The 24,317-nt window shown below is 45.8% G+C and overlaps 1 protein-coding gene across 11 annotated transcripts in view; it reads right to left on the reverse strand.

The window, feature by feature from the left end:
- Positions 1–24,317, reverse strand: part of DDIAS (DNA damage induced apoptosis suppressor) — a 65,692-nt gene that overhangs the window by 10,919 nt on the left and 30,456 nt on the right. For 6 of the 11 annotated variants that reach the window (XM_075919453.1, XM_006132174.4, XM_075919452.1 and 3 more), the window contains one exon: positions 20,023–23,009. The exons of 1 other annotated variant lie outside the window; for it this stretch is intronic. In XM_075919453.1, the coding sequence (XP_075775568.1) occupies positions 20,472–23,009 (2,538 nt within the window). In that variant the 3' untranslated portion in view covers positions 20,023–20,471. Of the gene's footprint in view, positions 1–20,022; positions 23,010–24,317 lie in introns of those variants that run through there. 4 more of the 11 variants (XM_075919454.1, XM_075919455.1, XM_075919457.1 and 1 more) reach the window with 2 other exon arrangements.

The following is a 24,317-nucleotide window of genomic DNA, read 5'->3' on the forward strand; positions in this document are numbered from 1 at the left end:
CACGTTCTGGTCCCTTCTGGAATGCTCAGCTTGGAGCATAGCAGCTGCATCAGCACCACTAACAACAGCCTGGATGTTGTGCCAGGTTTGTCAGTGGGATGGGAAAATAAGGGTAGAAAAATTACAGTCACAGGCCTAACTATTCTCTTGAATTCTAAAGCAAGTAGTTGCAATAAAGAGTGTCCAAAGTGATCCATGAACAAAGTTGCTGCATTTGTAGCAAATTTTGCACATAGAGTGGCTACAGCATTTGACTAGAAATCTGATGATCTACAATTATTATTAATCATATTTATTATGGTAGTGCCTCAGGTTCAATCAGGAATGGATCCCTATTGTACAAACACAGCAATAGATGGTCCCTGTTCCTAAGAATGTACAATTGAAATAGAGAAGATAGAGAGGGTGTGTGAAGGGATGTAAACAATCTGATGGCAGCAAATTATTTTTTTGTTTTGGTGGGTTTGTTTAAGGGAGAAGCTAAATAGGAAAAGAGTGATGATGAGGACAGGGTATTTCTGCCACTGAGTTACTTGAGTGTCTTTGGGCAGCTCAATTTCTCTGTGCCTCAGATCCCCATCCATTAAATCAGGATGGTGCTTTTTTCTCCAGCCCTTTTGTGTTGTCTGTTTAGACTGCAAACTCTTTGGGGGCAAGCACAGTCTTGTTAGTATAGCTCCTACCACAACAGGGCTCTTGTTTCTGTGGGTTGCCTCTAAGCCAGTGATTCTCAAACTGCAGTCCGCAGACCACTAGTGATCTGTGGCCGCCTTTCCAGTGGTCTGTGGCTCGAGCTCAGCCCTCCCTCCCCTCACTGCAGGGAGCCCCTGCTGCGTCAGCCTTGCCCCATCCCCTACAGGGTTGGAGTGCGAGTGCCAGCTTCCCGCTGGGGGTGGGGAAGAAAGCCCTGAGCCTCCCCACCGGATCTGGCTTGCGGGGAAGAAGCGGAACCAGAAGTGGCTCTGCACACTGCCACTTCTCTTCCCTCTCTCCCAGCTGAGGGAACAGCTGTGTATGGAGGCACTGCCTGGAGGCTTTTCCCCGCTGCTCCCATTGGCCACAATGCGGCTGGGGAGCAGCGAGCAGCCGCGCCTGGGACATGGTGCCTAAGAGTAGTGTAAGGCATGAAAGCAAGTAAGGAACCCCCAAACCTGCTTGTGCCCAGACCCCACACCCCCACCCTGCTCCTGCATCACCCCTTGCCAAGACCTCACAGTCCCAGCCAGCTCCTGCACCTTGGCCAGACACCTACTCCCACCCTGCTCCTGCACCCTCCCTCCCGGCCACACACTGTACCTTTTCTTGCTCTTGCCTCCTCCCCCCTGGACAAACACCCTGTTCCCAGACTGCTCCTGAACCCTGCCTTCCATCCACCCTCACACTCTCACCCCCTCCTGCACACCACCTCCCGCCCAGATCCTGCAACCCTCATCCTTCTCCCACATGCTGGCAGCCCTCTCCCACACACGGGCCCCCTCATTTTTATTCTCACCCCAGAGCCTAGAGGAGTCCACAAAGTCCACTAATACCAGATCCCCAAAGAGTACATCTGTTCGCTGAAAAACCTTGGCTGCAAGGAATCTCAACTGTCAGGCCCATCCCCACACCCACATCTATCATCCGGTTGTTAATAGCTCACTCCAAAGATAAGAAGACAGACCCAGAGCGGTAAACTAAAGGGATTTTATTAACAAGAAAAGGGATAGGAACAAGGTATGACAGGTAAGTATTAACTATACAACTAATATACATACAGATCTATAAGGGCCCCACTGTTACAAAGGAATATAGGAAACAGAATACACTGTTGTATAGCTGAACAGAACTATACTGAACTGTGACACAAAATAGAACCAAAGGACAGGAAGGTGGCTAGACAGAAAGCCACCAGCATTGTACCATATCCTGCAGCTTTCTCCCTCGCTCTTATGACACAGCTCTGGATGGTCAGGAGGGGTCAGACCAGCAACCAGGAACAGCAGCAGCTGGAATAGTGGTGGTGTCTAACCACCACAGGCAATGACAAGCCTTGATTTATCCTCCCCTCCCCTGCGTCGTCCTGGCTGCAAGTATGCAGATGATAACAAGGAGCAGTGGATAACCACCCACTCCTTGCATGCAAGTGAGCCTATTCCCACACAAGTACCCTAGGCGTGAGACCGGCGTACCCACTCTAAGAGACAGCAGTAACACTCAGCCACTCAGGTGAGCAGCCCCCGGCTGCGCCAGAGGTGGCCCTATAAAATCTGCAGTTGTCAGGCAGATTTTGACGTAACCGGTGTAGTCCGTGCCCATGTGATTTCAGTCACTGGGCAGGTTATAACCATGTGACAGCCGGGGTTTCACCACCACCATGTGGAAAGTGCAGGAAAAGGAGGGGGAAGAAGAGACTCCAACATAGATTCCAGTTGTTTTACAGTCCAAAATGGCATTGGTGGCCAAAATGACAGCTGCCAACTTACACATCTGGCCTATCGGAAGCCCTGAACCTGTCCTTTCCCTTCACCCCATGGGGCTGGAGCACCAGAGGAGTGAGGTGTCTCAGTTGAGCGCCACATTAGTGAGGGTTAGGGGTTTTTGGAGTTTTTCTGCTTCTCACTTGTGTGGTCCCTAGCTGATTTTTCTGACACAAAAAAGATTTCCCAGCCCTGCCATAAATAGAGAAAACATTGAAACCTTTGGTGTTGGACATAAATTAATATTTTACTTTATTTAAAATGAAGTTTGATAAGCTAACATGAAAAAGTTTAAATGCTTTATTTAATAATTTAAATTAAACTGTTCTCTCTAGCTGCAGCACTAGCAAAATGGCTTGGGCGTAATTATGTAATTAATGGTGGTGGACCACAGAAAGGTTTGCATTGAGCCAGGTGGGCCACGGGCCAAAAAGTTTGAGAACCACTGCTCCAAGTGCTACTGTAATATAATTAATAAAAGTGTGTATTCTAGTCTAGAGTAGGGCGTTTCCAGAGACTCTCTGCTTTCTGAGGACTAGTGAGCTCAAAGGGGTATGATGAGAAAAATTACGAAGATTTAAAAAGATCAGGGCATTGATGACTTTTCCTGTACTATCTGAACTACAGATAAGTCACATAAACACACTGAATGGCTGTGATAATTACCCAATTAAATTCCTAGTGAATTATGATAAGATCTGCTACTTAGTTCACTATTATAGAACACCTAAAGTGATTCGCTCTAAAATCCTCTGTGCTGTCTGTTATTCACTGATGTGAAAATAGCTTTCGCTGTACCCCTTGCAATTGGCTCCTGCAAGTCTGGCCTTAGTGGCTAATGGCTATTGAATTTCTTTAGCATTGGTAAAAAAAAATGCCTTCAGGCTGATGTTCTGGCTGCAGACAGTGGCTTGACAAGATAAAAAGCGGAGATAAGTAATGTAGAAAAGGGGGTTTGGGTATCTATGCCCATGCATGTAACAATGGGCCTTCCAGACATTCTGTTGAGGAGGCTCACAATTACAGTCAAAAGCGATTGGTTGTGTATTCTTCACAGAAGTCACTTTATCCCTAAAGCCTGGTGCTTGTTCAACTTCTTTTCATGCTGTAAGAAAAGGCCAAATGGAAATGCTGGGCATAGAATCATAGGGTTGGAAGAGACCTCAGGAGGTCATTGAGTCTGACCCCCTGCTAAGTGACATGACATGCTGAGTATTTTGGACATTTTTTGTGATTACAACAGAGTGAAGCTGAAAACGCGAAGTGGCAATGTGGCTCTTTTCCTTTAGAAGGACCCTATTCCTCAGTGTACAGTCCAGTTCTTTTTTTTTAACATATCCTGTCTGACTTCTGATTGGTCTGTGCCTCTATCAATGTGATAGCTTGAATTTGACTTTTTAATCTTTTGTGTGCATTGGCTTTACTGGGCTTGTTTATCTAATATCCATCACAGATATAGGACTTAGTATATCATCTAATCAATGTCTCCATGCAGCAGCACAGGATTGTTTCCTACAATATAAAAGAAAATTAACTAATTCATTTCCAATGACTGGAAAACTGTCTAAATTACCCCTGTTCACGGTGCCCTATGATGACAGGTGGGCCAAGTACAGATGGGACTCCATTCCTTGAGTCCCTGTAGTACTTCAGAAACAATTGTGTGACTTTAGTCTAACAATATCCCTTCTCGAGAGAATTCTTTATGTAACATCAACAAATCCATCCAAATTCTAATCCAGCCTATGAATTTCTAGCTTCTTTAGGGGTTTACATTTTACAAATCCCTCACCAATTGTCTCTTGGTCAAAGCACATGGGTGTCTGGCTCCTTCATCGGCTTCATAAGTTCTTTTGGCTTTAGATTTCCCAGGCGTCTCTTTCTTTTTAGGCTAAGCCTGAGCGTCCGTCAAAGGCTGCAATGTCCACCCTCTTATTTAAGCTTTGCTAGTTCAAGTCTTTCTACCTTGGCTGGGAGGCTGTCTCACCTGGAATATTTTTCATTTTTAGGTTAGTTAAATGTTCCAAAGGATGGATGCTGTAGACCATCCTACTTACGTGGCATTTAGAAGTACAGCCTTAATTTTGCAAACACTGCCTTCTCTTTGTTTTTTCCTATATTTGCTTTAATAGTAAGTTATTGAAATTAAAAATGGCTATGCCACAGATATGACTGAAAATTAATAAGTTAGTTCCAAAGAATCCCTTTTCTAGTCAGGCCAGGAAATAAACTTGTGCTGTGTTGGCAGTAGTTAATGAAATCGGGCTCTGAATCCATGGTTTAGCAATATTTGACGCATTTATTTCTGAGGAAGCAAATGCAGTAACATTTATCAGCACTGAATTTTTTTTCCCCTCCACTTTCCACCTGGGTACATCCTGTGGCAAAAATAAAATGGATTTGAAAGAGTCTTTGCAGTAAGGCCATGTCTACACTGAGTAGCTTCCAAAATTCTAGAGCTGGTTTAGGGCTACAGGATATGGGGACAAAAATATCCCTGCATCTGGTCTACATCAGCAATTGCTGGTGTTGTTGCCAGTGCCAGAATTGGCTTTTATAGTAATAAAAAAAGCTGCAACACATATCTGTAACCTCACACCTGCAATAACCAAACCAAATATAAAGGTGAACGGGGCCATTATATATTGTATGTGCCAGGGGAGCAGAACTAGTGCTAGGCCAATGGTGGAAGAACTTCAGAAAGTGTTTGCACTGCTCAGTGTCTTATGGGCTACGTCTAGACTGGCATGATTTTCCGCAAATGATTTTAACGGAAAAGTTTTCCGTTAAAAGCATTTGCGGAAAAGAGCGTCTAGATTGGCACGGATGCTTTTGCACAAAAAAGCCCTGATCACCATTTTCGTGATCGGGGCTTTTTTGCGCAAAACAAATCTGAGCTGTCTACACTGGCAAGGACTTTTGCCCGAACAGGAGCAGCATAGTATTTCCGCAAGAAGCACTGATTCCAGACAGTAGGAAGTCACTGTTCTTGCAGAAATTCAAGCGGCCAGTGTAGACAGCTGGCAAATTTTTCCACAAAAGCAATTGCTTTTGCGGAAAAACTTGCCAGCCTAGACACAGCCATGTTGTTTAGGCTTCCACGTGATAGGCATTGTATGAACACATAATAAAGACTCCCTGCCCTAAAGAATTTATGATCTTATATAGCACCTTTCACCAGAGAATCTGAGCTTTACAGACAATTATTAGGGCTGTCAAGCGATTAAAAAAATTAATTGCTATTAATTGCATGATTAAAAATGTAATTGTGATTAAGCATGCAATTAATCATGTGTGCCTCCCCTTTGAAACACTGCGGCGATGTTTCAACGGGGCAGCGCTGCATGGAGCCCAGGATCAGCTCGAGTCCCCAGCTGTCCCCTGGGCTCGATGCAGCGCCACCCCTTGGAAGTGCCGTGGCAGCATTTCCCAGAGGCAGCACATTAGGAGCCTGGGATCAGGTGGGGACTCTAGCTTATCCCTGGTTCTGCATTGCAAAGCCCCTTTGAAATGTTGCTCTGCGATTAACAAGTTAAAAAAATTAACGTGTTAATTCTGTCCTGTGTTAATCGCAGGCGTTAATGCAGGTCAATTGATAGCCCTATTAATTATTCCTTGCAACACCTGCCGCTGCTCCCAGCAGAGCCCAAGCATGTGAAGTAGGTTGGTTTTATGAAATCTTCTACAGCTAGAGAAATTGAAGCACAGTGGAGAGCAAAAGAGCAAACTAGTGCCTAAGATGGTACTAAGCAGAACCTCTGGGTCAAGTGTATTCCACAAATGCAGGCAAGTAAAGAACTACGCCTTTTATTTGTATTGGCCTAACATAACCTACTCAAGCTTTTGGCGGTTTGTTTTGCACAGTGGGATGAATCACTGATGTGCAGTTGTAATAGTTGCCATAAATCGCTCAATTCAGAGATTGACATAAGGGAGATTAGAAAGGCTATCAAAATAAACTCAGTAATCGCGGGAGCTTTCAACTATCCCAATGTATTGCCTGGGTACATGTCGCTTCAGGACAGGATGCAGAGATACCATTTCTTGATACCATAAATGACTGCTTCTTGGAGCAGCTGGCTCTGGAACCCATAAGGGAAGAAGCTACTCTTGATTTAGTCCCAAGTGGAGCGCAGGATCTGGTTCAAGAGATAAATATAACTGGACCACTTGGATGAACATAATTAGTTGGGGGAAAGTCAACATGGTTACTGTAAAGGGAAATCATGCCTTACTAATCTGCTCGAGTTCTTTGAGGGGGTCAACAAACATGTGGACAAGGGGGAATCCAATGGATATGGTTTACTTAGATTTCCAGAAAACCTTTGACAAGGTCCCTCACCAAAGGCTCTTAAGTAAAGTAAGTTGTCATGGGATAAGAGGGAAAGTCCTATCCAGCATGGATTGATAACTGGTTAAAAGCGAGGAAACAAAGGGTAGGAATAAATAGTCAGTTTTCCGAGTGGAGAAAGCTAACTAGTGGGGTCCCCCAAGGGTCTGTCCTAGGACCCATCCTATTCAACTCATTTATAAATGATCTAGAGAAAGGGGTAAACAGTGAGGTGGCAAAATTTTCAGATGATATCAAACTATTCAAGATAGTTAAGACCAGAGCAGCTGGGGGACCCGCAGCTGAACGCGAGAGCTAGCGTCTCAGGAAGCACATGGACTGCTTGCCCCCTCCCCAAAGAGCCGGGGCGTTTCCTGAAAAGCCAGGGACTTCCTTCCCCTTGCTATCTTCCTGTGTGTGGGGGAGAGGGGGAGGGAAAAGGGGGGAGTAGGAGTCCCAGGACTGCCAGCTCCAACTGCTCAGGAAGCATGCAAGTACCCTGTCCCCCTGCCCGGACCCCCACGAGTACCCTGTCCCCCCTGCCCAAGGCCCCACCAGTAACCTGCCCCCTGGCCAGAAACCATACAGCACCCTGCTCCTGCCCAGGGCCCTACCTGCCTCCTCCTCCAGCCTCCACCAGCACCCTACTCCCTGGCCACACTCCCACCTGCCCCCTGCCCAAATCCCCACATGTCCCCTGCCCCCTGCTCAGGGCCCCACCAACACCATGCCCCATCCCTCCTAGCCAGACACTTACCCCCAGCTTTCTCCTGTACCCTATTTTCCACCCAGATTCTGCACCCCATCCCTATCCCACTCACTGGTAGCCCTGTCCTGTACACTAGATCCCTCATTTTTGGCCCCACTTCAGAGTGTAGAGGGGCCCACAAATTTCACTAACCCTTGAACCCCAGAAGAGTTAATCTGGCCTGAGGCCTTGAACCTCAGTCCTACCTACCCTCCCCCCATGGGGCTGGGGTGCCAGGGTAGGGAGGTGTCTCAGATGGGGCCACATCAGTGAAGCTGGGGGGAGGGGATTGAGGAGTTCATAGAATCATAGAATACTAGGACTGGTAGGACCAAATACTGTCTAGACCATCCCTGATAGACATTTATCTAACCTACTCTTAAATATCTCCAGAGATGGGGATTCCACAACCTCCCTGGGCAATTTATTCCAGTGTTTAACCACCCTGACAGTTAGGAAGTTTTTCCTAATGTCCAACCTAAACCTCCCTTGCTGCAGTTTAAGCCCATTGCTTCTTGTTCTATCCTCAGAGGCCAAGGGGAACAATTTTTCTCCCTTTTCCTTATGACATCCTTTTAGATACCTGAAAACCGCTATCATGTCCCCCCTCAGTCTTCTTCTTTCCAAACTAAGGTTTATTTTTAAAAGATCATAAGGTTTTTTTATTTAAAGAAAGAACCAAACTATCATCAATTCTGATCAGCACGAAATCAAAATTAAAGTAGATAATTTTTAAGCATGAACTAAGTATCATCAGCTACAGTTTGATTTGTGCTTAAGAGCTTGTTAAAAGCAAATAGCAACATTTTTTCTGACAGCATCCATGTTAAAAGAATGCTGAAAATGTCTCAGGTGGAATATTTTTTAATGTTAATGGCTCTGTAAATAACTGCTGTGGCATCTGGATTTTTCCACTGATTATGGGTTTAGCACAATATAACGTCTGAATCTCACAGCCACAACAAGGACAGGATGATGCATAAATAATGAAATAGCCATTTCATCACAGAAAATGCACTATTTTCTAAGACTATCCTCTTTTATGTTTTATGGGGCAATGTCTTATTTTGAAAATGAAAGATACTATTATAAAACATGAATCATAAACTACCATGAGTATTTGGCTTTTGTATGGTAATCAAATTTCTGTTGCCAAGAAAGCTAACATTTGTTTATTTCATACTAAAGTCTAGGACATACAAGAATTCTATATGCACTGCTAACCAGTGGATTTTAATAAAAACTATTATTTGCTGGCTGAAATGAAAATCTGGATGGTTGGAGAGCCCTTGATTGGACCAGAGTTGTTAATCCTGTTTAGGCATACAGTCAGTGATAGTCCAAGAGAAATATTAAAAACATATTTTTATATACAACTAAATCAGTTATTTTGTTACCAAAGCAATGTTTGTTTTGACTGTCACCTTATGGTGCTTGCACCATTTGAGAAACAGTTTACTATACAAATTCATGGTGTATATATTCTTGCTTATTGTGTTAGTGAAAACTATATCATACCATCTCAGAACTGGAAGGGACCTTGAGGAGTCATTGAGTCCAGTCCCCTGCACTCACAGCAGGCCCAAGTACCATCCTTAACAAATATGCCCCAGATCACTAAATGGCCCCCTCAAGGGCTGAACTCACAACCCTAGAATTAGCAGGCCAATGCTCAAACCACTGAACTTTCCCTCCCCACCAATCAAATTCCAAAATAAATGCAAAATAATTAAAAGACAAATACATTACCTGAATGTCCCATTATAAAGCCAGCCTTCCATACATGTAATGCCCCATTTACATCAAAAGCTAAGTATGGGACACTTCCAGCCCACTCAGTTAGCCTCATTATAATTAACAAGTACTCCCCCCAGCAGAAGGGGAGGGGACGGGCATTTGGAAGGGAGGGATGGCGGGTGGATGGGGCACTGCCATGCTGTAGTGCACGGCATGGCCAATGTGAGCCGCGAGGGCAGTGATTGCACCTCCCACTCGGTCATAGTGGGCCTGGAAGCGGCCCCAGGCCTGCTGGCGCCCCTTTACATCTGCTTCCACCCGCCGGGTGATGGCTGCCTCTATACACTCAATGGCTTGCACATGCCGCTGAAGCAGGTGGTCCCGCTGCTGGACCTGCTGGCTTGAGGCCTGGGAGGTTGGGGGTGCTGCCGCTGCCACAGGGCTGGAGGATCCCCCGGTCCTGCTCAGTCCCACTGCAGGGAACAGAGAAAAGGATGGGTCAGTCAGGCAGCCTGGCCAAGGTGACACCATGGTACTGTGGCTTGGGCCCACTCGTCCCCCTCCCCCCCGTGTTGTATTTTTGCATACAGCACTGCCCCCGAGAAGGGTGCTTCTCCATGTATTGTAACCACCGGTCTGTGTCCTGGCCCCGTGGGTGGTGGGAGGGTGCGTGTGTTGGGTTAGCCTGTGGAACTCCCTGCTGGGGGAGGCTGTTAGGCTTTGGGCTAACAATGGTATTTGACATGGAGCAAGATGAATCCCCACATAGTGCCCTGCTCTCAGATCCCTTATCACGTGGCTGTCTCCTGGACGGAACCAGGGGTGACTGGGGAGTGTGTACCATCCTTGCAGCGAAACTCAGGTGGCCTTAGGGCCAGCCCGAGCGCTTCTCCCCTCCCCCTCCCGCTAGCCCTCACAATACGGTAGCCCAGGGACGTGTGTGGCCGCAGTGGGGACTTCCCTTGGGGGAGCCAGCCAAGGCTCTGGGAACAGGCAAGGGACTCAGTGGGGGCCACGTTCATAGGGTTGTGACACTGCGGTTTTCCCAGCAGCAGCTGGCTGTGCCTCACAGCGAGGCATGGAACATTGTGCTGTTCTGTGTGCTGTACCCTTGCAGAGCTGTGGGCTGTGGCCTGAGCCCTTGGGGCCCTGGCTGGTTCCAGCCGGCATCCACCCTTCCCCCCTGGTCCGGACGTGAGTGAGCAGCACAGTCCCAGGCGTGCCCTGGAGCTGCCTGCTGCGGACACGTGCTGCTCGGTCACCAGGCTGCACGTGCTGTATACTGCTAATGCTACACAGCGTGCAGCTCACACTGCCTAAGTGATGCGCCCTCCCCCTTCTGCCCCCCCCCCGGGCACCTGGCTCCCCCCCGCCCTTATGAGGACAAAGTGCCACACTCACCAGTGGATCCTTCCCCGGCCTTCGAGGATGCACAGGAGACATTGGGGCTGCTGGAGAGTACCTCCATTTGCAGGGTGACAGTGCTGCCCTCATCCTCCGACCCGCTGGCTGGCTCATCTTTCTCCCCCGCCTCGCTGGGCCTGGTGATACAGGGGCACCTGCAGGTGTCCATGGGCACGGACGGGCCATGCGGTGCTGCCTGGCCCAAGATGCGGTAGAGCCACTGGTAGGGGGGGGCAGCTGTCGGCTCCTGCCCCCTGGCCCTCGCTGGCCTAGTCATAGCCCTGGTGCAGCTCTTTCAACTTAGCCCGGATCTGCTTGAGGGTCCGGGCTGGATGTCCCTGGTGCGACAGCCCCTAGTCCATACATCGGAAGATCTCCACGTTGTGGCGATGGGTGCCCCGGGTGTCATGGAGGGCCTCCTCCTCCCACAGGTCCAGGAGGGCCTCGAGTTCCCCTGGGGACCAGGACGGAGCTCTTCGTTTTCTGCCCCTTGGGGCCTCCTGTGCTGGGGGTGCGGGTGGCTGTTCCCTCCCCCGGAGTGGCCATCCTGGTCTGGTGGCTGTTGGGGAAGGCAGCAGAGCCGCATGGCAGAGCTCTGGACAGAGGCAGCAGAAAGACTTCTGCCTTGTGGCCTCTGCAGACTGTGTCTGCCTTTAAGAGGGCTCGGGTAACCAGGAAGTCCGGGAGCTGCCTGCAGGTATGGAGCGTCCAAGCAGCCACTAGGGCTTTTTTCCGTTGAAACTGCTTTTGTGCAAAATGTCTTGACTGCTTGTCTACACTGGTCTCTTGCGCAAGAATACTTGTGCAAGAGGGCTTATTCCTGAGCGGGAGCGTCATAGTTCTTGCGCAAGAAGCACTGATTTCTTACATTAGAACATCAGTGTTCTTGCGCAAGAACTCGCGGCCAGTGTAGACAATTGCTTTTGCGCAAAATCTTGTCAATGTAGACACAGCCTTTCTGTTAAATTCTGGGTTCCTCTTTTTCCACTCCAGAACATCTGAAGAAGTGGGTTTTACCCACAAAAGTTCATGATAATATAGATTAGATATCTATATCTATATCTATATATATATATATGCATATATATATATATATATATATAGATATAGTATGTGTTAGTTTCTAATGTGCCACAGGACTACTCATTTTAAAAATAATTAAAATAAAACAACCAAACAATGCAATAAATGAATGTTAAAAATTAATTAAATTAAATTAAATTAATCTAATACACCACAGATAAAAGGATTCACAATCCACATTTCTTTTAATATCTAATTTAGTTTCACATTTGTTTCTTGAGCTATATATTGCCATGTGGCTCCCTTTGCTATTTTTATAACTTAGAAACATGGGTCAAGATTTGCCAGATCATTTGGATAACAGAGGACTGTGGCCCATCTAGTTCAAGATTTCGGCTGATTAGTGTCTTAGCATTTTGAACAAGACTGAACGCTCTCTCTTCTCCTGCAATTGTGTGAGGTAAAACTAAGACAGACAAGCCTACCACTCCTGGCCAGTATTGGTAACTAAAGACCACTAAAGCTTTTGACATTGCTAATATATGATTACAGTACCCATTCTGTATTGCACAGTAGTGTTATCTGCATCAGATAACCCATACACACTGAAGGATAGCTAATTTCTGCATCAAGGGGTAATTAACCAACTTCTCTGGTAACATCTCTGTTTCTGGTGGAGAGACACTGAACACATACTGCTGGTATCTGCCCACGAAGTGCTCAACCTGTTCAAAAGTGCAGTTTCTATTAATATGTGAGTGTGAGATGTCACGCTGATGCCTAAGTCTCACACCCAGTGAGACTTTGACATGTGGGAAGTTCCCTTTCCAATGTTTTAAAAAATTCTGATGTACTTTAAATAAGAGCACAGTATTTAATGTTAGTGTATCATTACTGTAGCCACCAATGACTTCCATAATTGTTGCTATGTGGCACAACAGTCACTTGGAATTGAGCAGTAAGAGCAGGGATAGAGCTATCATAATTGTGAACATTAGTAAATGCCAGATGAGCCAAAGGAGAATTTCTATTTGCATGTGAAAAGAGAGGGTCCTAGAGCATGTAATTGAAATAGCAATTCCACCACTAGAGGGCAGTGGTACACGAATGCAAAACAACTCTTTACAGTCCTGTGTGTTTCCAGAGTTGAAACAAATCAAACTGGCATCTTAGTAAGGATCAGAATGAATAAAAATCAGGTTTTTTTTTTTTTTTTTTTTAAGTATTTGGATTAGAGGGAGAAGGGTTGGAGGCACCAGTTGGCTGATATGCTGGCCCAGCTTTTGACAGAAGTGATCTCTTCTGCAGTTTCAAAGAGAATAAATGCTTCATTTAAGTTAATTCAAAATTGAGACCTATTGGAGCTAAAAAAGCAGGAAAGCTTGTTTTCCTCCTCTGACCTATGAATAAAAAGTAGGTGTGAGGATGAGATTTACCAGTTCTAATACCTTGAACCTCATGGTAATTAGGAACAATTATTTAAATTCACTAACTACAAATATTTAATAAGTTAGTTTTAATTCAAAATTTTGACAGTTTTTTCCTTGTGTCTAGCCTATTTAAGGTAGTTTTAATAAAAAAATTAAAATACCGTTTTTGTGTATTTGCTTCAAACTTCCATCCAAATAGGACATGACATAAAAGTCAAGAATTAATCTTTTAAACAGAAAAAATGTGAATGATGCATTTAACATAATTAAAATTAAGATTTGAATAAATAAGGTAAGATTTAATTGCTTAAATGTGTGTGTGTGTGTGTGTATGTATGTATGTATGTATAGGGGGAGAGAGAGAGAGTATATCCTCTTGACAAGCAAAAAGAAGCATCACATTTAGTGTTAAGGCTATATTTAGTTGCAAATCAACATGTTTTAGTAGTTAACCAATGGGAATCTCTTTAGGAAAATAAAATGTACAACTGTAAAACATGATTTAACGTCAATATTTAAATCAAAGGTTCCTGCTTGCTGTTTTAATTTCTGATTAAAATTGGTGATTTAAATCACTTTGATTTAAATTATTCCACCTCGGTAGCAATAGACCCAAGTTTGGATCAGAGCTGAAATGGGCAGGAGGTTCCCATCCCAGTACTTTTGGCTTGGGACCAGCTGTAGGATCTTGGTATTTTCAGGTTACAACTAGAAGGACTGTGTGTGGACTTAAAAAAAAAACTTGTCTGATCTAAGTCTTCAAATTCAGGCTCTAGACTACATAAAACTTTAGCCTTCAAGTTTTAACATGGCCTTCTTTTAAAGCTGACTACCCCCTGGAATAAGCAAAGTCTGGAGTGCAGTACCTACACCAACACTAGCGCTTAAGAAAAACGGAGGGTGATTATGGATCACACTTTTTTCCTTCGAAAGTGTGAAGCCTGAGGAGCAGAGGGGAAATCTATCCCTTATTTGGGGTGTAAAATCCCAGTTAATCAGTTAACTGGTTAAATACTATGTTTAACCCATTAATGGATTAAACAGAGGTGGCCGGGCTGGAGCAAGCTCTGCCTATCACAGCCAGGCTGGCGCAGGCTCCTGCACTGCCCACCACAGGCAGAGGCTGCTCTGGCCAGGCTAGAGTGTTCCTGCAGAGCTGGAGCAGCCCTCTTTCCCAATGGAGTAGGGTTGTATCAGCCCACCAGTTAACCATTCACATCCCTAGCCCTTGTAGACTCACTCATTGACCTTGAAACCCCTCACCTTGGCAAATTGCTATGTCACTAAAGACAGGGCTGTAGTAAGTTGAGGTCAGTAACATGGAGTCAGCAGGCCTAAATAGAGGCCTATAACATGAAAACAGCAACAGGCATGCAATCTAGTGAGCAAGACTTTGGTTCAGTAACAGGAGCCAAGAAAGAGGCCCTATTGATAATTGTGTGATTGTGTAAGTTAGGTCGAGCATGGAAGGACACAGGGAGGTACTGGGTACAGACTGTGAGCCAAAGGGGAGTAATGGAACATCTTAATAAGAAATGTCTTGGTACAAAAACTACCTAAAAACTAATGCACATACCGACCTAGGTTCAGGACCGGGTCGAGATTGACAGCATGAAGGATAGTAAGTAAGCCCCCCTTCCATAAGGTGAGGGGTGGTAACTAGGCAACAGAGGGTGGTAACCTGGTGCGTAAAGAAATGATGTAAGTTGTTTGTACCTGTCTATAAAAGGACACCGCAGAGGGTGCTCTCCGGCCGACCTTGGGGGGGGCGCACTAGGCACCTGAACGGCAGGTGTCATTGCCTAAACTTACAGAGTGCACAGTAGCTTAATTTTGACTAACTGCTGTTAATATCTGTTATATGGCAATAGGCCTGCCCGGTGTTGGTACCTTGTCAACGCGGGCCATAGTGCCCAGTGGTGTAACATTGTACTGATCTCTGTTACCAACTGGTAGAGCTTCGCATTTGACAATACACCTGCTCGATTGATTTCAAACCTTGCCTGCATCTGTCGTTTCCGGGGCCTCTCAGAGATCTCTTGTGTTGACCCAAGTGCACGGGGTCTAACACTCTAGATAAAGGGAGTACCGATTGTTACGCACGCAGCCGAAAGTTTAACAACGGAGTAGAGGTCCTGTCAGGAGCGCGCCAGGACAACCTTGACCAGACGACGCTGACACTGACAGTCCAGACCACCGAAGGTACCGAGGTACGAAAACACCGAGGTACGACAAGGGCCACCACAGCTGCCTCCTCCATGTGCCTCAACTAGCTGCTGTTTTTTATCAGCGGCATTATTAAAAGATGAGTTCTGGAGCGAGAGGCAGCCAGGAGCAACTCTGCGGTAGAAGGGGGAGGGAGACATCCTAACGCAAGGAAAACGTGACACTGGAACACAGAAAAATGTCCCCTGCAAGAACACTGGCATTAGCAACTCCTGCTTCATGTTGGGGGAGGAGGATGGAGGCTAGAGGCAAGCTTAGAGCCCCTCACTGCCACATTGGAATGGATAATAATAGGGCTGTGTAACAGCAGGGAGGCTGAGCACTCCACGCTCGTGCAGCTGCATGCAGATGGGGGTGCCTGACGCACACTGCTACTCCTGGGGGCCTTCTGCACCACAGTTAATTCTGTGCACAGTATTTTAAAATTGTGTTACATGTAAAAAATAACACTATATAACCACACCAGCTTTATTTTGGTAATTCATGTCAAAATATAGTACCTGCCAGCAAGTATGTCTGACGGTATTGGCACACACAGCATTGCCTCCAAGAGTAAAAGAAACCTCTCTGACAGCCAGTGCCTATGCTCTGCTCCCTTCTCCCCTCTGAGCCCAACTGGGGGACAGATGCCCCTAACTCCATCCCCTCAGGCTATGTCTACACTGACCCTCTCGTGGAAAAACATATGCAAATGAGGCTAAGCGTGGCAGATCGCTGCTCATTTGCATAATTGAGGTTCTGTTTTTGTGCAAAACCCCCCTCTTGCACAAGAGCCGTTCTTCTGCCTTCTTTTCTGGAAGAATGGCTCTTGCGCAAGAGAGGGGTTTTGCGTAAAAATGGTGCCTCATTAATTATGCAAATGAGGCACGGTGATATTCCACGCTTAGCCTCATTTGGATATGTTTTTCCACAAGAGGGGGTAGTGTAGACATAGCCTTAGAGCCCAGACATGGAGCTCACCCCAGCCAATACACCCAATCCCTTTGCCTCCTAGAGCCCAGCCACAAGACCCCCTCGCCCAGATACCCATCCCACTCCCCACCAGAGCTCAGGGATCCAGAGAGATAAATAACCTGATGCTGAATGCCAGGCTTGCACAGAGTTCCCAGCATGGCTCCACCCTCAGGAAAGAAGACAGTAACACGTAGGAAACTGCAGCTGCCAGAAAGCCTGTAGGTCAGTGGTCTCCAACCCTTTTACACCCAAGATCACATTTTAAATCTCAGGGTAAGTCAAGATCTTCCTCATCCCTTCCTTGAGACCCCACCCCTTTCTCGAGGCCCTGCCCTCTCCAAACCTTCCCATGGACTAGCTAATGGAAACTCACTGTTAATGACATAATTACACTCCAGCCATTTTGCTAGTGCTGCAGCTGGGGAAGAATGGTTTAATTTAAATTATTAAACAGATTAGGCATTTCAACTCTGTCCAACACAAACGGTTTCAATGTTTTATTCATTTATGGCAGGGGTGGGGAACCTTTTTTGGGTCAGGGACACTGACCCACAGAAAAAATCAGTTGGGGACCACACAATTGAGAAGCAAAAAAGGCCTTCCAAAACCTCCGACCCTCACTCCCCTGGCACTCCAGACCCTAGAGGGCAAGGGGAAGGGGCAGGGAGGACTGAGGTTTAGAGCTTCCCACAGGCCAGGTTTACTTTTCTGGGGTATCAGTCAATGGATTTTGTGGGCCCCCTCATAGGCTTTGTGGTGGGAACAAAAACGAGGTGCTCAATGTGCAGGACAGGGCCGACAGCGAGAGGGATAAGGATGCAGGATCTGGGTGGGAGGTGCGGTGCAGGGTCTGGAAGAGTTTGAAGGCAGGAGAGGGTGTGGGTACGAGAGGGAGGTGGGGGCAGGAGAGAGCATGGGGTGGGGGTACGTGAGGGAGTTTGGGGGTGGAGGGTTAGGACAGTAATGCAGAAAAGGTGAAAAATTGAGAATGCTGCCAAATAGTTTGGGAGGGAGGCAAAGAAGTGGGGAGTAAAGGAAAGTGCAGCTTCTGCAAAGTAAAATTGTATCTCCTCCCCCTCACATCTTCCCTCTGCTCCAGCCTCACTCCCCTCAGCCCGATTCCCCCCAGCCTGACCCCCTGCATCACTCCATTCCCCTCAGTGCAACCCTTTCCCCATCTCATCCTGCCCCCACAGCCTGATCCCCTAAATCGCCCCAATGCAACCCCTAACTCCTCTAATGCTCCAGCATCCTCCTTTCCCCTTCCTCCTTCTCCCACACTCTTATACCCACAGCACACTCACTGGCAGGACAGCAGGGCTGGGACTCGCAGCCTCCAGGAAGCAGCACGGGTGGGGAAGGGGTGAGGAGCAGAGTCTCTTCCTTGCCCATTCCAGCCTGCAGGCAGTGGCTCCGGTTCTGAGGTAGGCAAAGACCAGGGCTGGTTTCAGCCATGCCAGGCACAGCGGGGTACTGGAGAAGGGGCTCCCCAAACCCACACACAACCTGGCACCAACCCCGCAGCACCCCAGCTGCTCTGCCCCGGCTTCCCCAAATCAGCTGCTGCTGACGGGGAGCAGTCTTGGGGAAGCCAGGGGCAGAGCAGCTGGGGTGCTGGCGGGGTGATCCCACAGCGCCACCCTCTTCCACGCTGCGCAGTTCCCCGCTGACCCCCCACCCCCACCCCAGATCCCTCATAGACCCCCTTCTGGTACTCCGGCATATCTGATAATCCGGCACCCCCTGGGTCCTAAAGGTGCCGTATAATCGGAAGTTTACTGTATATTCCTGTGGCTTTGTATTTCACAGTTCAGCTTTTGCAGAGCAAGACATTTCTAAATGGTCTAAAATTTGGCCAAACCCTACTGATATCGGCGGTAGTGCACCTGTAATGTACATTTGCATTGCCACTCACCATTAGTGCAGATCCTAGTCCTTGGTTACCTGTCTGAACTAGCAGTGAAGCTGTATCCTTATGTAGATGTTTTCCCATAACGAACATCTTGTAAGAACACCAGTGACTAGAATGGAGGGGATCACTGAAGCTGAACTGTTTATTTCAATGCCAGCTGGATACTTGCCTTACCCTGAGCCCAGGTCTATCTTCTATATAAAATAGCTTTGGTAATATGTATTTCCAGGCACCCATGCCAGATAGTCACACCCAACTGCACTGAGGGGCTGATTGGTAGATGGCAACTTACATATAGGACTGAGTCAAATATGCCACATAACTTGTGAGGTGGTTCTCTGTAAATTAACCACACGGGCACAAGTGCACACTGCCAAGACTCACAATCACACCTTCTCGCCTGCAGTTAAAAATTGCACTAGCATGATTGAACCAGTGCGAAATATCCACATTAGCCCCCCAGCTTCTGGTGCTCCAACTGCAGCATGTTTCCTGTACTCCGCCAAATGCTGCAAGGTCTCTGGGCTGCTGCATGTCCCACAGGGAAACACGCTGCTTTCTGTTGCAGAAGCTCACCATCAAGGGCTTTTACATCTGTGTATCTGCTCACCTTATCAGTGTGTTCCACTGGCTGTTTAGGGACCCTGCACATATAGCATGAGGGGCAGAGATTACACTTATACCATGTGGAGGATCACTAGCTACCTCCATGCTGCAGCTGGTTGGACTCTTGGGCCCAATGCCCACCACTTGTGATGATTACCTGTTTTTAGATGGCATTGATCAAGAAGGTAAAAAAATGTAGTTTTTTTCTATTTACTTTTTTATATTTTGTACTTTGTGTAGCAGAGCCTATGTGTTTTCTTCTCATATGTTGTACGTCTGTCTGGGATCCACAGATGGGATAGAGCTGGCAGAACATCCCTGCAGGCCCAACTATTTTCCTTCACCATCTTGTGCTGTAGGAATCCCAGAATTGGAGAGAATTGTTGCTCACTGTCAGTGCCACAAGTAGTGGAAGGGAGATAGGAAAAATGGTCTGCCTGTGCTAAAGTTTCTGCTCTGGGACTAAGGAAATCTGGGCTCTATGCCTGTCTGTATCACAGACTTCCTCTGACTTCAGGCAAGTCACTGACTCTCTGTGCTTCCCTACCTGCACTGTACAGATGGAGACTCTGCTCCGCCTCACAGGCTGCTGAAAATCAGATTGTCAATGGGCATGAGGTACTGAGTGTACATCACTGAACACAACTAAAAAGCTCCTTTTAAAGTAGATTTGGTCGGGGATATTAGGGAGCCTTGCTATAAATCTACTAATAACTTTTCTTTTGCGGCTTGCAGGAACACTGCAGTATCAATAGACTCAGCTCCTAAGGAAGGAAGGAGCATCTCATGCTAACTGAATGACCCCTCTTGCCAGATGAACGTCAAAGTCCATGGGTAGGAGATGCATGGCCACGCTGAAAGATAAAATGTCCATGCTGAATATAAAGGAAAGCTGCTGTTAGGCAGACTGGGAACAGAAATAGATCTGCATTTACATGCTTCTTTCCAGCAGCTCTCAGTGGCCAAGTTCTCTTTTACAGATTAAAAAATCTAAAGCCCAGAGATAGTGAATGGCTTGGAGACCCCGACATAATGAAGAGTCTCCTACTGCCTCCTCTGACTGGGGGACTAGATATGGTTCCAGGTGCCAAGACAGGAGCATTAGAAATATCAATGACCTTCTGCAAAGACGCTAAATGGGTAGCAGAGATGGACCTGAACCCAGGTGATCTGATGTCTAGTTCCAGTCATAGTACTGTTTTAGAATTGAATTTATTCCCTCCTGTGATGTATTTCCCAATAGATCCAAAAACAGCAAAGCTGGCCTTTCACAAAAGGATTTCATTGGAAGCAGAATACAGGGCCAGTGTTTTCAACAACTCTCTCTCTGGGGAAGGTACAATTATTGGCTAGGTAAGTCTTTGCTTGAATAGGTTTGAAAAGTAAGGCTGAGTAGCCTATTAATGTGAAATAAAATTGACATTTCATAGCTTATTTCACCTACAGTAAAATAAAGTGACCGCAGAGTTTTGTGTTCCCCAACCTCCATATAGGACAAAAATCTTTGCAGATAGGCATAATTCATCTTAAACAAGACAGATACCAAGAGACATACGAATAATTAAACTTTTGAAAAAATTAAACAATGACAAATGCAATATTGTCATGTTTCAAGATGAGGCTTTTCCCCCAAAAGCCTCATCACTTAGAAATAGTATTGTTCTGTAAACAGTTCAGGAGACCAGCTAAGTGCCTCATCCAATCCACTCACTAAATAAGCTGCACATGAAGGGCTTTTCTTGGTTTCTGAGCAGGAAGACGTTCCAGAGACCGCACCTTTTAGAAGCAAGGCCTTAGCAGCACTTGCAGATGTAGGAGTTGTTGGAATCCCAGTTCTATTCCTAGGGTTTAATGTTCTGCTTCTTAAACATGCATCAGCTTTTGGCTTTCCACTGTTGGCTTTGTTTTCAGAAATATCTAGGCTCCTGGCTTGCAATTCATCTGTTTTTAAATTAGAAAATGCAACTGGCTGTAACAATTTTGTTGCTGATGGAGGAACCCATTCTTTAGAGTCATTCTCCGGCAACTCGCTATTGATAAACGACTGAAGTGAAACAGACTTACTGTTGGTTGTATTACTTGATCTTTTGTGTTTCAGGAACTTGCTGGTAAGTTGTCTTAATAAAATATTTTTAAAAGAAGGCCTAGACTGTTTGCATTTGCAATGGATTTTAGGTGTCAATTTAGGGAGAAATGATTCTCTTCCACTATGTGATCTGAATTTTTGAAGAGGTCTTGCAACAGGAGTTGACTGTGAATAAGGAACAAAGTTCTGGGTAGCTACCAGATCAAGTTCTGAATCATAAAGTGAACTTATAGGTGTACTGTGTTTACCAAAAGGAGATAGCAAACTAGATGAGGATCTGCATTCTGAATCACTGTAGCTAACACCTAATGGACTAAGCGCTAATTCAGATGCTGTGCACTTTGCAGTCAGAACATCTTCATGTGCTGAAGAGCTGTGAGACTTACTTGAAAATTCTATGATGGTTTCTATCTCTCTGGCACTAGCATCAAAGAGATCAGCAGAAGCATTGTAGCTGCTATTGGGGTGGTTGGAGTTCTGTAGCAAGTCATTCTGGTTTATAGTTCTAACTATATTTTCTTGCAATTCAATTAATGGTTTTAACTCTCTCTCACACATAATTTTAGCTTTGTAGGGAGCTACTGAATCACAGCCCAGTTCCTGAGAACTTTTAAGATCTGTTCTCTGGGTTGGTGGATAACTACAATTTTCTTTATTTTCCCATTCGGCTACACAGCCATCATATAAGCCATCATATAGAGAATGTAAGTGCGTAGGTTTTTCTCTCCTTTGTAAATACCAGCTTTCTGCATCTTTCATGGTACACTGAAGATCGGTGAAAGAACGGGCATTGATTGAAATGTTAACATTTGCTTCCTCACACTGTAGAAAACTGTCCTCTGAAAGAGAATCTTTTGCTCTAACTGTCAAGGATTGTGATAACACACCTCTACTAGTACTAGGTATAGAGTCAGACTCCTTGCCTCCCTTAGTACTTGTAGACAAAACGCTGTACAAAGGCTCAGTTTGTGATACAAAGCCAGTTACAGGAGTGACATTTGATTGATGGCAGGAAAGAATATGCTCTTTGCAAGTGTTCACATTCTCTGCTACTTGTGGGAAGCTCCCTGTTGTACGTACTGCCTGCAAATCCACCACCACGATGCCTTGCCTACAAGATATTTTGCTGGGACTTTCATCCAACTCACTTTTTTCATGAGAACATTTATGAGCATCGAGACCTACTGGGAAGACGGTGCTCTTGTTGTTTTCAATTCTGGCTATGAATTCATTTAGACTTTCAGAGAATGGCAACTCGTCCCAAATCACAGAGCCATCCTGAGAAGTTCCAGCTGCACTTCCATGATTATGAAACACTGTTGAGGAGCAAAATGAAAAATCTTTTCTCTGGCAATGCAAGGAGTTCCAAGATTTTTCTTGAGAGTAATCATGTCTGCTGATAATTTCAGGGCAAGAGTATTTCCCCCCCAAATCCAATGGGCTTTGTAACAATCTGGGGGTGTTCCAGTCAAGTGGCCATTCTCTCTGTAAAAAAGAGAAGCTCTCTAGTTTTTCCGTTGCAGAGATTGTGTTTGACTGACTAGATAGTGAATTGAATTCATTATCTTCCTGTTCATTTCTCTCATTCACAGAGTTACAGAGCTGCAAATCTTGAATGGTGTGGTTGCTAGGATTTACGTGACATAGTTCTGCAGAGAAATGCTGCTTCTGTAGTTTACACTGTTCAACAGCAACCTCACCCAATTCTAAAGTTGAAAAATCTTCTGTCGTTATCCAATCAACTGATGAAGAAGTCAGGCCAAAGGACTGTTGCCAGGGTCCTGAAAAGTTTTCTTGGGCACACGATGTAACAAAACATGAGTTGCTGCCAGAGCCACACAAGCTGCTGAGCTCACTGCTAGGCTGATCTATTCCAGTTAAAGGACAATCAGGTCGTTGTGAGCTGCTGTCACTGCTCTTGAAATTAGCAGATTGCAGGAGTTGATGGAAGTAGCTGATAACAGTAAAGCCGGCAATATTAGCATGAGGCAGAAAGATTTGGCAGGCTTTAAAATCTCTTGTAAGTCTATTAATTTTGGAGCAGTTTTGTAAAATGCTGCCAGAAATAGAGTGTCCTCCATCATGGTTTTCTGAACTCTGGAAAAAAAAATCATTATGCTTATTAGTTGTAGCCAGACAGGAACTCCCCCCCCCCCCCCTCCCTTGTAACATCCATTTTTGCTTGCCTGGAGCATTCAGGGCACACAGAGCAGAAGGCCCAGGCTGTGTGACTGTGAATGGCTGTAAACAGAGATACGCCAATTGCTGACCAAGAGGCTGCCAAGGAGTGCCCTTGACTCAAACCCATATTGATACGAACACACATCCATCCGCGGGGGGAGGAATCTCTCGCCCAGTAAAAAAATGTCTAGTATTCACAATTTAGTTATCTCTCTTGCAAGTGTAAATTAACTTGAAACTTGCTTGTAAGAACTAGCGCCACAAAACGGACCAGTACAATTTGGCATCGTAGATAAGAAAGAGGATACGAGCCCCCAGGGGTATATAGATGGGTCCAGCAGCATATTTTCTCTGAGTGTCAATCTACCATCTATCTGCTGGTCGGGTTAGGTGTTTGATCTCCCGAGGTTCCAGAGGGGACGCCCACCTCGTATTCGTCTTTCCTAGGAATTGAGAGACCGGCCCTGGCCTGACACGCTGGAGTCGAGAGGCACAGAAAGGGGTAAAAATTGTACCTGGATGTGGTCCTTTGTTTAAGTATATTTACATAGTGTTAGAGCTCTTTAAAGATTAAGCTGTCACTTGGTACCATTATTTCTGTTTTCTATCTTTACCTTTTCCCTGTAACCATTTTTAAAATCTATATTTATATTTGCTAGCATTTAAGAAATAGAGCAATAGCCATTGTAACCATATGCTTTTATAAGTCTTTTAATAAACCTGTAACCGTTTAAGCTTTAACCTGACTCCTTCAGTTGCTGTAACAGAACCAAGCACAATTTAAAAGAACTTCAGCTGGTCATAAAAGGGACAGACATAGGGAGAGCTTGGGCGTTTGGATCTGTGTCACTCCCAGGTGACAAGATCCGTTGGGGCACCTTTTCAGCCTTTCCTAGGCTGCCCGCTGCGAAGGAACTTTGTGTTCTAGCAGCTAAAATCTAAGGTGTAATAAGCTCTTCCTATATAACAGGGCGTCTGTTGGCCTGCTGGCCACCCTCTGCGATGGGACCCCGGTCCTAGCAGTAAAGACACAGACGTTAAACCTTTTCTCAGAAGCATATACACACACACTGCCCTGACCGTCGGCTGACATTAGTGTAATGATTTGTCTGGATACAGAGCAAAATTTTAATGGAGACTAAGAGCAAAAAAAGTCCAAACAAATCTCATACACAATTAATTTTAAAGACAGTCTCTTTTTAGGAGGGTATTTGGGGAAGAGAG

The sequence above is a fragment of the Pelodiscus sinensis genome, chromosome 1, assembly GCF_049634645.1.
Source record: "Pelodiscus sinensis isolate JC-2024 chromosome 1, ASM4963464v1, whole genome shotgun sequence".
Lineage (NCBI taxonomy): Eukaryota > Metazoa > Chordata > Testudines > Trionychidae > Pelodiscus > Pelodiscus sinensis.